Source organism: Garra rufa, chromosome 13, assembly GCF_049309525.1.
Source record: "Garra rufa chromosome 13, GarRuf1.0, whole genome shotgun sequence".
In the NCBI taxonomy this organism is placed as follows: Eukaryota; Metazoa; Chordata; class Actinopteri; order Cypriniformes; family Cyprinidae; genus Garra; species Garra rufa.
In genome coordinates, this window is record NC_133373.1 from 31,636,536 (window position 1) to 31,650,800 (window position 14,265).

General features: G+C 33.9%; 2 protein-coding genes across 2 annotated transcripts in view; both read left to right on the forward strand.

Annotated features, from left to right (window-relative positions):
• vsnl1a (visinin-like 1a) overlaps positions 1-7,164 on the forward strand; it is a 40,722-nt gene extending 33,558 nt beyond the window's left edge. Inside the window, exons 3-4 of the mRNA XM_073816868.1 lie at positions 2,747-2,962; positions 5,539-7,164. Coding sequence (XP_073672969.1) covers positions 2,747-2,962; positions 5,539-5,736 — 414 coding nt within the window. The 3' untranslated portion in view covers positions 5,737-7,164. The remainder of the gene's footprint in view (positions 1-2,746; positions 2,963-5,538) is intronic.
• Positions 7,165-8,676: 1,512 nt separating this feature from the next.
• On the forward strand, positions 8,677-11,214 carry sf3b6 (splicing factor 3b, subunit 6). Its single transcript, XM_073817070.1, has 4 exons — positions 8,677-8,816; positions 9,231-9,349; positions 10,064-10,202; positions 10,913-11,214. The coding sequence occupies exons 1-4, from the start codon at positions 8,787-8,789 to the stop codon at positions 11,000-11,002; spliced, it is 378 nt and encodes a 125-aa protein (XP_073673171.1). The 5' UTR covers positions 8,677-8,786; the 3' UTR covers positions 11,003-11,214.
• Positions 11,215-14,265: the final 3,051 nt, after the last annotated feature.

Below are 14,265 nucleotides of genomic sequence, written 5' to 3' on the forward strand. Positions count from 1 at the left end.
GTATTATTTTGAGATCCATCTTTTCAACCTGAGGACAACTGAGGGACTCGTATTCAACTATTACAGAATGTTCAAACTCTCACTGATGCTTCAGAAGAAAAACGATGCATTAAGATCTAGGGTGTGAAAACATTTGAACAGAATAAAGATGCTTAAATTTTTCTTATTTTGCCTTAATATCTTTTTTTTTTTCATTTAGTACTGCCCTTTTCACCCCCTTTCCTTCTGAAGCATCAGTGAGTGTTTGGACCTTCTGTAATAGTTGCATACGAGTCCCTTAGTTGCCCTCAGCATGAAAATGTTAAAATGTTAATTTGGGTTACAATGGAAAAAATGTAAACATCCAGTAAATTTAAAACAATCCTCATCTTTCTCACCTCCCCTGAACCCACTGAGTTTTAACAGACCTCCTAAACTTAAGCATGTAGTGACTTTGGTGAGGGCTAATTGAGAATGAATGGGGGAAAGTCACCTGAGAGGAGGCAGTGCCTCCATCACTAGATGATTGGTTATGATCGATTTATGCGATAAGTCTCGCCTCTTGTGTTTGTGTGCATTCCGCATTCACAAATCAGTCTGAATAAACAATGAAATGGTATTAATGGGAAGACTAATTTAAAAAAGTAATTAATTAACACACACTTTGATATAACCAGAACCACTTTGTTACATCAAAATAATACTTAAATGTCACGAAAACATGATCTGTGGGAGTTTTTAGTGAGTAATCAGCTTAGTGAAATATAAAGTAAATCTCAGAGCAAATATATGAACAATATCTTTTCTCAGTAGTGCATTCTGGGAAATCTGTCGGCTCCTGAAAAACATGTCATCCATCTTTTTGGAGTACTATAAAATATTCAACTCCATCATTAACCTTCCTGAACCCCCTGAAATACACAAATTTGTCATGGTGGAGACTTTCCACCATGCTTTTATACTGAGCATTTATAATGACATTTTCTATTATCTATCCCAGTGCCTAAGCACACACACACATGTACCTACTATGTAGGTGATTTCAGGTTTTGCTGTCTTTGCAACACATTTGATACACACTCTCACACAGTCTTTTCTCTCATTCGGTGAAAACTATGAGAAACTCATTTCCCAGTCTTTGAGCATGGCATCTGTTCCTAAGTGCTCAGAATTTATTATTAGCTTAGTTCTGCTCTGCCATCACACTCCAGTGATTCCGTCATTTAATATTTAGCAGCCAAATAACTCTACACTCAAATGTGAGGTAAGATACTGTTTAAAAACATTATCACTAGATATTTAAGAAGCCGGTATAAAAGTTGCAATTCTCAGCTATTGATTTTGCTTAGAAAAGCCTGTATGTATATTTTCAATTGCTTTTTGGCTTACAAAACATGCTATTTTATCTCTTGTCAGTGGTGCCTATAAATCTTCACTTAACTTGAGTCTCTGCAGCTTGGCGCCGACATTAAAACCCTTTATCCTCCCCCTGTTGCTCATTAGATTGGAAATCAGTGGTGTTTTGGGCACAATAGGTGACAAATAATGCTTTGGCTGGGACTGCATTGGGAACGGGTGAATGTAATTTTTGCCCTCATTTACTGAGAGGGTAACAGTATTAGAAGGGGAATGATCCTCCCCTTCAAAGAGGAGCTGTGTGCTGCTCTCGTAGCGGCACAGACCGATTACACTGCTCACGTCCGCATTGCAGCCCTCTTCTGCAAAGAGGCAGGCACTGCGCTGGGCGTTGATGGTCTTAGTTAACACACGCATACATATGCTCACCCAACCACCACTAAAATCTTCTGCATTCATAGTGCTATCTGTGAAGTTCCTGTTTCTAGCTTGATGCAACCAAATGATAGTTGAAAAGCCCTGCAGCACTAAAATGAAGCAGGTTTTTCACGTGAGAGAAAAGAACAAAAAACATACGCATTACAGTTGAAAAGTTTGATGATTTCTGGATGTTTTTGAAAGATATTTCCATTTATTTGAAATTTAAATGTCTTTAATGTCAATTTTGATCAATTTACTACAATTTGGTCAAGCTCAGGGACTTAATGAGAAAGTTTACCCAGAAATGAAAATTCTTTTGTTAATTACTCACCCTCATGTTGTTCCAAACCTGTAAGACCTTCGTTCATCTTTAGAACACAAACAAACTGAAACGTTTTATGGCCAAGAAAGGTAGTAAGGAGATCTTTAAAATAGCCCATGTAACATCTTTCCTTGAAAACAAAATTAGCGACTTTATTTGATCAATTTCTTATTACAGCCTGACATGGAAGAGAAGAAATTGTTGGATAAAGTTGGGATTTTTGTTTTCTTTGGGCACAAAAAGCATTCTTGTAGCTTCATAACATTACGGTTGAACCACTAATGTCACATGATCTATTTTAATGATGCCTTTAGTACCTTTCTGGGCCTTGAACGTGGTAGTTGCATTGCTTTCTATGCAGAATCAGAAAGCTCAAAAGAAATATCTTAATTTGTGTTCTGAAGATGAACAAAGGTCTGACGGGTTTGGAACGACATGAGGACGAGTAATTAATGACAGAATCTTTTTTTTTTTTTTTTTTTTAAGAATTGAGAGTTTGGCCATGAGGGGTAGCTTGAAATTGATTTAGATTTTTAATTGTCTTTTGTCAATAAGGACCAGGCTTTTGCTATTTTCAAGGCATACTAACATGACTAACAAGAAATAAATCACCAATAAAAACCATATTGATTATACATTGATTAATTGAGTTGTTTTCCTCTTTTTCAGTTTTTCCCTTATGGTGATGCCTCAAAGTTTGCTCAGCATGCTTTCAGAACCTTCGACAAGAATGGAGATGGCACCATCGACTTCAGAGAGTTCATCTGTGCCCTGTCCATCACATCACGAGGCAGCTTCGAACAGAAACTCAACTGGGCCTTTAACATGTACGACCTGGATGGAGATGGCAAAATCACACGAGTTGAGATGCTTGAGATCATTGAGGTACTGGATTCAGTCTGTTCTCCTGTAGTAATGAAAAATAATAGAAATGTAACTACAAAAATGTAGTTTTTAAAAATATATTTAAACTTCTTATTGTCAAACAAACTAAAACCGAAAGCACGATATGGCTTAAACCCTTCATCGAGTCTGTTTCCGCTGCTTTTTAAAGCAAAGCATGCATTTCGTTCAGGCGATCAGCTCGTGATTCTGTGTTTTCCGCACCTCAGAACGGCTCAATTCACAGTCAATGCAGTGAACTCATTTATTGCATGTGCTGTGAGTTTAGCACACATTTGGGAATGCAGCAGCCACCAATTATGCTTTATTTTCACGGCAGATGATTACAGCATTTCACTAAATTTGTAGTGAGACGCATTTTTGTAAGCCTGTTTTCAATGAAGCTGGAGTTTTCCTTCATAATAAAAGCGCTACTGTCATTTCCGTCAAAATAAAAGCTTAAAAGTGCAGTATGAATTGCTGATAGCTAGCGGTTTAAATGGGTAACGTTACTGCAGTCTAAATTCTAAATATCTCTTTCAAGTGAAATTAGGAATTAAGTATTGTAAGATTCCTACTGTAGTGTAAAGCAAAAATAATATACCTATGAAATATTCATTTTCTTTTATTTTACAGTGATTCAGGTACAAGTCACAAGTGACTTTTTCTGACTTAAGTTTACATAGTTAAGATCATGGGTTGGAGCTCTTAATTTTGATATGTCAAGGAGCATTAGATAGAATAATTCAACTTTAATGTACAAAATATTATTTTTTTTCTTCATTTGTCTTTTTTTTTTTTTAAATATTGGAATAAATATTGTATCCTGAACCTCATTTGTGACCCTGGACCACAAAACCAGTCATAAGTGTAAATTTGAGATTGAGATTCTTACGTCATCTGAAAGCTGAGTAAATAAGCTTTCCATTGATATATTGTTTGTTAAAATAGGACATTGTTTGTCTGAGATACAACTATTTGAAAACCTGGAATCTGAGGGTGCAAAAAAATCTAAATAATGAGAAAATTGAACTTAAAACTTAAAAGTTGTCCAAATGAAGTTCTTAGCAATGCATATTACTAATCAAAAATCAAGTTTTTATATATTTATGGTAGAAAATTTACAAAATATCTTCATGGAACATGATCTTTACTTAATATGCTAATGATTTTTGGCATAAAAGAAAAATCGATAATTTTGACCCATACAATGTATTTTTGGCTATTGCTACAAATATACCCATGCTACTTATGACAGGTTTTGTGGTCCAGGGTCACATATCGCAATGTTATCGTATTGTGAGATTTTGATATTGTTACATCCCTAATAAATAGCTAAAAAGAATTCTTATTTCATAAATTGTTTCAACTTCAACTGATTTTTCCAGTTTTTGTGATTTAGTGAATAAGGATTAAGGATTTTTTTAAATACATTGTACATGTTCGCAGTTTCTACCCAATAAAATATTTTAGAACTTACTTTAGAATTTACATGACTTTTCCAGATGTAGAAATCTAACTTTTAAAATTGGGTTTAGAATCTAGGAATCCTTGATTGTTAGTTGTTTTTGATTATTTTAATGCTTGTTTTGTCTGATTTTAAATGGATAGTTCACCCATGAAAATTCTGTCATTATTTACTTACCCCAATGTCTTTCCAAACCTATAAGAACACAAATTAAGACATTTTGCTGAAATCTGAAGGCTTTCTGACTCTGCATAGACAGCAACTACCATGTTCAAGGCCTAGACAGGTAGTAAGGACATCGATAAAGTCCATGTGACATGTGGTGTCACAGTGGTTCAACTTTAATTTTAAGAAAAACAGCAACTTTATTCGACAGTTTCTTCTCTTCCGTCTAAGTGTACAATGCACGTTCATGACAGTACCACAACGCATGCATGTTGTTGTCGCAGGAGCCAACGTTCTGACGTAGAATCCGGATGCGCTGTGCCTTGTTTACAAGCAGAGGAAGACACACTGTACATAAAACGGTCTTCGGAAAAAAGATTTTGACAAAGAGGATGACTTACAATTTTTCAGCCTTACTTATTTAAACCAGAATATACAGGCGATGAACTTCGAGAGATGGACGTTAAAGCGCCACTCCTGGCATGGAAGAGAAGAAATAGTTGAATAAAGTCATTATTTTTGTTTTCTTTGCTTACAAAAAGTATTCTCGTAGCTTCATAACATTACGGTCGAACCACTGATGTCACATGGACTATTTATGGACTACTATAACAATGTCCTTACTACCTTTCCGGGCCTTGAACATGGTAGTGGCATTGCTGTTTATGCAGGCTCAGAAATATAATAACTTGTGTTTTGAAAATGAACACAATCAAATCTTACAGATTTGAAATGACATGAGGGTGAGTAATTAATTACAGGATTTTCAATTTGTCATCTTGATGCCTCCCTAGAAGTTCTACTGTATATATGGAGTGAGTCGCCCCCTTATGGCCAGAGAAGGAGTTGACAGAAAATAGAGTAGGATTTGAATAATGTTGCCTCAGTGTGCCTTTTACTCTACGAAAGATTGTAACCCAACTTGTTCTGCTTTTCTCATTTAAAGGCAATCTACAAGATGGTGGGGACTGTTATCATGATGAAGATGAACGAGGACGGCCTGACGCCCGAGCAGCGGGTCGACAAGATCTTCAGTAAGATGGATAAGAACAACGACGACCAGATCTCATTGGAAGAGTTCAAAGAAGCAGCAAAGAGCGACCCTTCCATTGTATTACTGCTGCAGTGTGACCTGCAAAAATGAGCTTCTCGAAAAAAGAGCCAGGGACTGCACAAATGATTAATGTTCCATTCAGTTTGCAGCTATTTCCACTGATAAAAAAATTGCTTGGACTACCTTTCAATGAATCCGCTTCCTGTGTTTGAAACACTTGTGTGCATGAGAATGTTCTTTGCTAACGAATTTCACATACGCACCCACACAAACACCTTGGCACACACATACACTGACACAAACACACATACATGCATACGTTGCAGATGCCTACACACATACAGACCATGCCATGCACAAATAGATTATATGAATATTAATATACATATATATTGAGTTGTCGAAATTAACTGCCAAAATGTGAAGAGTGTGCAAAATACCTTCTGAATCCACTGGAGCTTGCGCATCTTTGATGTGCTGTATTAAATCGAGCTACTATTTATTGTACTGATGCTAGCTATGTGTACCATATACTGCGTAATGTCAACCGAACCGATTCTTATGGTAATCGTAACTGTTCCGGATTTACCCACTCTTGTCTGGATGGACAAAAAGATAAGCTCATGTCCATCCAACTTTTCCCTTCAAATGTGCTTGTACTGTTGGTGAATATAAATGTAGTTTATTTGCATGCCATTAGGTTTGCCTTAAAAGTACTTCCCTCATTTGCATCCTGCATAAAGAATGATACCAAGCCTTATTCAAAAGAAACATTTGAGATGTTAAATAGAATTAGATGGATAATTCATCGGTCTGGCAAAGATCTGTGATGCATTGATGGGAAAAGGCTCGTTTACTACACCTTCTGTGTCTAGCGTGTACATCACATGAGAGGGATTCGAAGTGGCCGAATGTAATCCGTGAGAAGAATCCAGAGACTGAGTATTCCCATATTAAACCTACAAGCTGTGCAGTTTCTGAATGTCATCAAATGTGATAAATTGCATATCAGTGTGGAGATATGTGGGGCCTGAGCATGGAATGAATTTACGAAGATCATTTTTAGGTTCAAAGTCATGTACAATAATGATTTTGCCTCAAAAATGTACCTGTCCTTGACAGCTAAAATGTCCAAGACTGTATTTATTCCTACTTTTTATTACATGCTACTCTTAAAGGAGAAGTCCAACTGAGGTTTTAAAGGTTAACCCTGAGGTTATTACTTTTTAAATCCAGACATTTGCACCAACTGCACATTTTGAGCACCGACTCGATTTCTAAATACGCACATTTCTGTGCTCCATTTGAAAGAACATTCTGCCAGTGTCAAGAGCTTTACACAAGCATAACCTTTGTCATTGTAATGTTTACCTACGTAGGCACCGCACCAAATTCATGCAATGGCAAACTTTTCCAATTTAAAAGTTATTTTGTACATGTAGCATGTATTGTGCCCCTGATGCCATGGCTGCACTACTCCTTGTGTTGTGGTTTAAACTAATAAAAGAGTATATGGGATTTTTTTTCCTCAATGTCAGAGTTTGATTTGAAAGGAATTTGGCTGTCAGAATGTATTACATGCAATTACAATATTATTTGTTAATCAGCACATATCGGGACTAATATGAGCATTTTTAATATTATTTTTTAGAATTATGCTGTAATTCAAGGGAAATGTAAAGAAAGTAATCCCTCAAAATTAATTAGAGAAAGTAAAACACTTGGAATATTCAGAAACTATCAGTTTTTTTATGTTTGAAGTGTCTGTGGATTTATATATTTATATTTATTATAAGAAAACATCCAATATATTAGGACGTATATAATGGTGGCATCGAAGTTCCTGCATAACAGGAATGACCCATATTTATTATGGACAGCAAATGTAAACTGTAATAACACAAGACGCCCGTTAGATGGCATCAAAGTGTTGACTTCGTGGGACATGAGCGGGTAAATATTGAAAGCTTCACGACGATTTTTTTTTTTTAATTGTTTGTTTGCCGATCAGTTGGATGCATTGTTCCGTTCATTGGTAAGTATTGAATATTTGTATAATAGTTTTCTCTTAATTGAGATTTTTTATATTGCCAATAATAAATGAAAATGTACAGACTTAATACAGTACATTAAACACAATATAAAATAAAATATATCTCTCCAAAATATATTGAATTTTATAACAAAATAAAAAGGCAACACAGATGTATCGTCTTAAGAAATTGTACTTGAGGAAGAAATAGCTTGGATATATAGCAGTAAAACGCTTTTGTTGACTGAATTTACTACGATTAATAAAAGATTTGGCAAGGAACAATACAAGATTAATAATAAAGTACTAATTTCTTGTTTGGTTCACGATAGAAATTAAATAACATCCTTAAACGACTCAAAACATATTTTGGTAAATAAACAAACAAACAAAAAATCGATCTAATATAATTGTTTATAAGGACAATTATTATCTCCCGTTCTGCTAGGGGCACTAAAAAGAACAGCTTGTGTCTATCTAATATTTTATAATATAATTATCATAATAATATAATATATATTTTTATTATGCAACTATTAAACAGATACAAAAAGGACAGAACAGACAAAACCCCTACAGGAATAGAACTTTTTTTTTTTTTTTTTAATTTCCTTTATCAATGCTTGAACAGATAGTACAAAAAGAACATTGCCAATGGATCACATACAAATCCATAAAATAATGACCAATAATTTTAAATTAAACATTAATGACAAACACAAACGTATACACATAGCAAATAAACATTGATACAAAAAAACCCCACCAGAATGTGAATGATATTACAATGACATTACAAAGAAATTGAAACAAACGCATCAAAATATACGGGTTTTCTTTAAATACCTCTGTATAATATTTCAGGAGTCTTAGGTTTTTTTTATTCTTTATAAGCTGAAGAGATTTTTATAATAAAACATGAGTGGAATCTCCGCTTGACGTCACCTCAAGAAACCTGACCACAGCCGTACCGGAAATACGTCATCGCACTGCGCCATCGAACATCTCAAAGTGCGCAGCTGCTTAGCCTGTGCTAGCTGCTACAGATTACAACTGATATAAGTTTTTTGTTGTAAAGTTTGAGTTTTTCCTTTAAAAAGATCCAGCCATGGCGATGCAAGCAGCTAAACGCGCGAATGTAAGTCCAGATTTTGTTCAAATGTTCAAATGATCGTTAAGCTGATAGTCTTGGGCTCAAAATGGCTAATCAGTACATTGGAGATCGATGTTTATTGTTGTTTTCCTGGTATAAATGTGATCATTTATCTTTAAACAAACAAGTAAACGTTATTGCTAGTTGTGTGTTAAAAAGAAATATTTCCTGATTTATTTTTTTTAAGATTAGACGTATTTAGGCCTCGAATGGCTTCGCTTAATATAGAAATGTGGTCAAAACACACTGGATTTCATGAATAGTTTTTCATAATTGTCATTCGAAACATTTGAAGACGTTACAGTTCTTTAAATGGCTGTGTGGTTTGTTTTAATAATCTGAAACGATAACATTTTATGTATTTGTATGTTAATGTTTCTCTTTGCTGGCATGTTTCAGATTCGTTTACCTCCAGAGGTGAACAGGATTTTGTATATTCGTAACCTTCCATACAAGATCACCGCAGAGGAGATGTACGACATCTTTGGAAAGTATGGGCCAATTCGTCAAATCAGAGTGTGAGTATCACATGTTTACATACTATAATAGGGTTTAATAGAGGGTTAATATAATAGAGGGTTTGCACTTAAGTCACGGTTTGGTCAGTTACCCGGAAACACGACCATAGTGGAGATACTGGGATGTAAACAACAGCATGGATTGCACGTTAATGTACTACTGAAGATGTTGTTCTGCTAATGTATGCTGTCTAAACCACAGGGGGAAAAACGTGTGCTAAATCCATACAGAGAAGGACTTAGTAAGCAGGAAAGGGTGCAATATTTTGAGAAACTTAAGTTAATTATGAATTAGCCTAATATTTCACCTACCTGACTGGGAATGATAAGAACAAACACAAATGTTGTCAAGATTCTTGAACTGGAAATCCTGTTACAGTTTGACCAAACACAAACGCCTTTTGTTCCTCAGACAGTTTTTTTGCACTCTTCTCCTTGATTCGTTATAACTTTTGGCAGTCTATAGTATTCCAAATGTTTTTCCCGGCCCAAATCCCCAAATGTTTTTATAGTCCAAAACATGACAATAATTGATTATTTTCAGCAGCAATAATCAGCAAAATTTGCGAGTTCGATTCAGTTCAGTGGCATTGTTTACGTTCAGTGTCAATAATATGGCCGATTGCTGCTGCATTGAGAAAACACTCTATTATGTGTCATTAATCACATATATTTTCATAAGCTGAGTAACTGATTGTTCTGTGATTGTTTTAGCGGAAACACGCCAGAGACGAGAGGAACAGCCTATGTCGTATATGAAGACATCTTTGATGCCAAAAATGCCTGTGATCACCTTTCTGGATTCAACGTCTGCAACAGATACTTAGTTGTGTTGTACTATAATGCAAACAGGGTGAGTTTAACTGATTTGGCTTTGATTCAAACACTAACTTATGTGTGTGGAATTTAAATGCTTTTAATTCTGTTTTGAACACTTATGTGACCCTGGACCACAAAACCAGTCATAAGGCTCAATTTTTTGAAATTGAGATTTATACATCATCTGAAATCTGAATAAATAAGCTTTCCATTGATGCATGGTTTTTTAGGATAGGGCAGTATTTGGCTGAGCTACAACTATTTGGTAATCTGGAACCTGAGGGTGCAAAAAATTCAAAATATTGAGAAAATCACCTTTAAAGATGTCCAAATGAAGTTCTTAGAAATGCATATTACTAATCAAAAATTAAGTTTTGATATATTTACGGTAAGAAATGTTCAAAATGTCTTCATGAAATGTGATCTTTACTTAATATCCTAATGATTTTTGGCATAAAAGAAAAATCTATAATTTTGGCCCATACAGTGTATTGTTGGCTCTTGCTACAAATATGCCCATGCTACTTAAGACTGGTTTTGTGGTCCAGGGTCACTTATAATTTATAAGTGTTCAGAGATATTATGCAGAATGTCCAAAACTTTCTTCTCCATACAATGAAAACTGGCAGTGACTTTTGACTATTCTCCAACTGTTCATTTTTTTAAATTAACACTTCCATTTTTAAAGTTAATTTCATTAAGTGTGATACAAAACTCTAAAGTTACCTCTGTTCTTTTTCCAAGGCTTTCCAAAAAATGGACACAAAGAAAAAGGAGGAGCAGCTGAAACTTCTCAAAGAGAAGTACGGGATAAACACAGACCCACCGAAATAGTCAACTTTTTTTCTTTTTTTTTTACATTACTGTTCTATTATTCTGTGTTGCACCCATGACCTTCTCACTTTACTCAAATAAGTAATGTTTGGTTTTACAAAAAAAAAAAACCTGTTGAACAGTTCATTACTTTGCCTGAAGTCTTGTTATATATTGACCTAATGTCTTTTTCAATGAGTTTACTGTTAATATGGAATAAAACAGCATTTGTTCATCAGCATTTGTTTTATTAAATCAGTGATTTTCTTTTTTAATATAACTGCCTGGTGTCTTATTTTTACATTTTTATTATACACGTAAACGAGTACACAGTGCTTATAATCAGCTAGGTTTTACAAATTAAAATGCTCAACGATTTTATTTTTTTAATTCACAATTCAGTGATAATCAATATAATATTGCATACAAGTTAATATATCGCTTTTAAATTATAGACCTTTTTCTGTATTTGCTTTTTTCATTAACTGCATTTATATGAGTAAATTAAAAAAAGCCTGATTAATGCATTCAACTTTTTTTTCACATTAAATTAATTTGATTACAATAACTCCATATTTATAGTAATACACTATTTTAATAGTTAATAATTCAATATCTGGAGTTGGAGTTGGAAAATTCAGTTGATAGACTCCATATTTTCTAATTTCTAATTACACTTGGATAAATATATATATATATATATATATATATATATATATATTTTTTTTTACTGTTAACATTTATACTGTAGTTGGTAGCTTGAGGTAAACTATAACTAAGTAATGCCATGTTCAATGGTCCATAGGTTTGTCAAGTATAAAATAATTATGTAAAATTTGTAGTACGTTGTCCTGTCTAAAGCATACTTTCTTATATACATAAACACTACCATAAACACTTTTTGTTTTTAAGAAGTCTCTTCTGCTCACCAAGCCTACATTTATTTGATCTAAAGCACGCCAAAAACAGTCAAATTTTTGTACTATTTAAAATAACTGCTTTGTATTTGAATATATTATAAAATGTAATGTGTTCCTTTGATTTTAAACTGAATTTTTAGCATCATTACTCCAGTCACATGATCTTTCAGAAATCTAATATTCTGATTTGCTGCTCAAGAAACTTTATTATTATTATTATTATTAAGCTAAAAACAGCTGAGTAGAATTGTTTTAAGTTTTATTTGATGAATAGAAAGTTTAAAGCATTATTTATTAATTATTTATTAATTATTAATTTAAAGCATTCTTGCTTGTTTCTATAACCCCCCCCCCCCCATCCTCAAAAAAGTATACTGACTCCAAGTGTATATAATTTCAATATAATATTACAAAAGCTTTTCAATTACATTTTAAAATGTATTCAAATAGAAAGAAGTTATTTTAAATAGCAAAAATTCTTCACAATATTACTGATTTTGCTGTATTTTGAATCAAATAAATGCAGGCTTGATGAGAAGAAGAGAACAACAACTCCATATTTTTAGAAATACACTATTTTGATAGTTAATAATTCAATAGCTTGAGTTGGATTAATCGTTATATATTGTTACATATTGTGTCTTGAGTTAAACGACGTTAAATATTGTTGCCTCCGTCTTTTAATGAACTTCCGTCTGATCATAAATGAGCCAATCAGCTGAACGCGCGAGAACGAGGCGCGAAAGCAGTAGTTGTGGGATCTAGTTACGTATCTCTTCATTTCTTCGTTTAATTTTCGGGTTTAGGCGTAGTTCGTTTTCCCTGACTTTGTGTAACTGAAACTTAGTTGTTCGCTAAGACTACTTTAAGGATCACGGGGTCAAAATCCATTTTTCGGTAATTAGCCATTAATCCTCCTCGACGGCTGACAAGAAACCAAGATGTCGTTGGTCAACCCTGAAATAAAAGCGGAATATACTCTGAAGTGGTGAGTGTTTGTCATAAATGTTAGTTTCATGTTGGCCTTGTTTTTTTAAATGTGTTCTGTTTAAAAGGATCGACATTAGTCTAAATGGTTATGTCTCGTTTTAGGCTTTTGCAAGCTGTTGAGGGAAAGACACAACTGTGAATGGCTTATTTTTGAGTTTATTTAACAGTTAATCGAATTTACTTTACTTTTTGAAGTAACGTTACTAAGCTGAATATTGAATGTAATGTTACAAGTTTTGTCAACGTGTTTGCGTTTTGTTGTGCAAGAGCCTAAATACAGTTACTGTGTTGATGCTATGTTATCTAAAGTGATTTTCGGGAATATTTCGGGAAAGGTTTGTTAAAACTGCTACAGACGTACGTAAAGGTTATCATTTTAATTTTACGGACCAGTGTATTTGATATGTAAGTCAATTCATAATTATAGTAACTATATATCTTTGTATAACAGTTAATGATCCTATGTGTATATTTCATGTGTTGGCAATCAGAGGTTGCACCTGTTGCCTGTAAACTCACAGATCTCACCTGTGAGAAAAGTCATTTGACGGCCTCCAACATATTTTCTAATTTCTAATTACACTCTCTTGTGTGTGTGTTTTTTTTTTTTTGTACTGTTAACGTTTATACTTTAGTTGGTATGTTGAGGTAAACTAGGTATAACTAGGTAATGTCTTCATTCCATGTTCAATGGTCCATAGATCAGAATCAGAATCAGAAAGAGCTTTATTGCCAAGTATGCTTGCGTATACGAGGAATTTGTTTCAGTGTTATTAGCTTCCAGTACACAGAGACGCACAGACAATAAAAATAAGAGAATCAGAAAAAAAATACACACATGTAAGCATAAATAGACCAAAAATAAAAATAGAAAATAATAATAATAATTTGTAAAAATTGACAATAAATATGTATGTACAGTTGTGCTACAGGTGATAGGATGGAATACAGGGATGTGTTGGGGTGGAGGTGGTAGCAGTAGATAAAGTCAGAATATTCCACATTTTTGCACAATGGGAGGAACATTTTAACTGTTCATAAGTTAAAATGTTCCTCCCATTGTAAAAGATAAAAGTTGTACAGTATAAAATATTTATGTAAAATTTGTAGTGCGTTGTATTAAAGCATACTTCCTTATATACATATACACTCCCAATCAAAAGTTTTTGAATGGTAAGATTTTTAATCTTTTGTTTTTAAGAAGTCTCTTCTGCTCACCAAGCCTACATTTATTTGGTCTAAAGCATGGCAAAACAGTAAAATATTCGTACTATTAAAGTAACTGCTTTCTATTTGAATATATTTTAAAATGTAATTTATCCCTGTGATTTCAAAGCTGAGGTTTTAGCATCATTACTCCAGTCACATGATCCT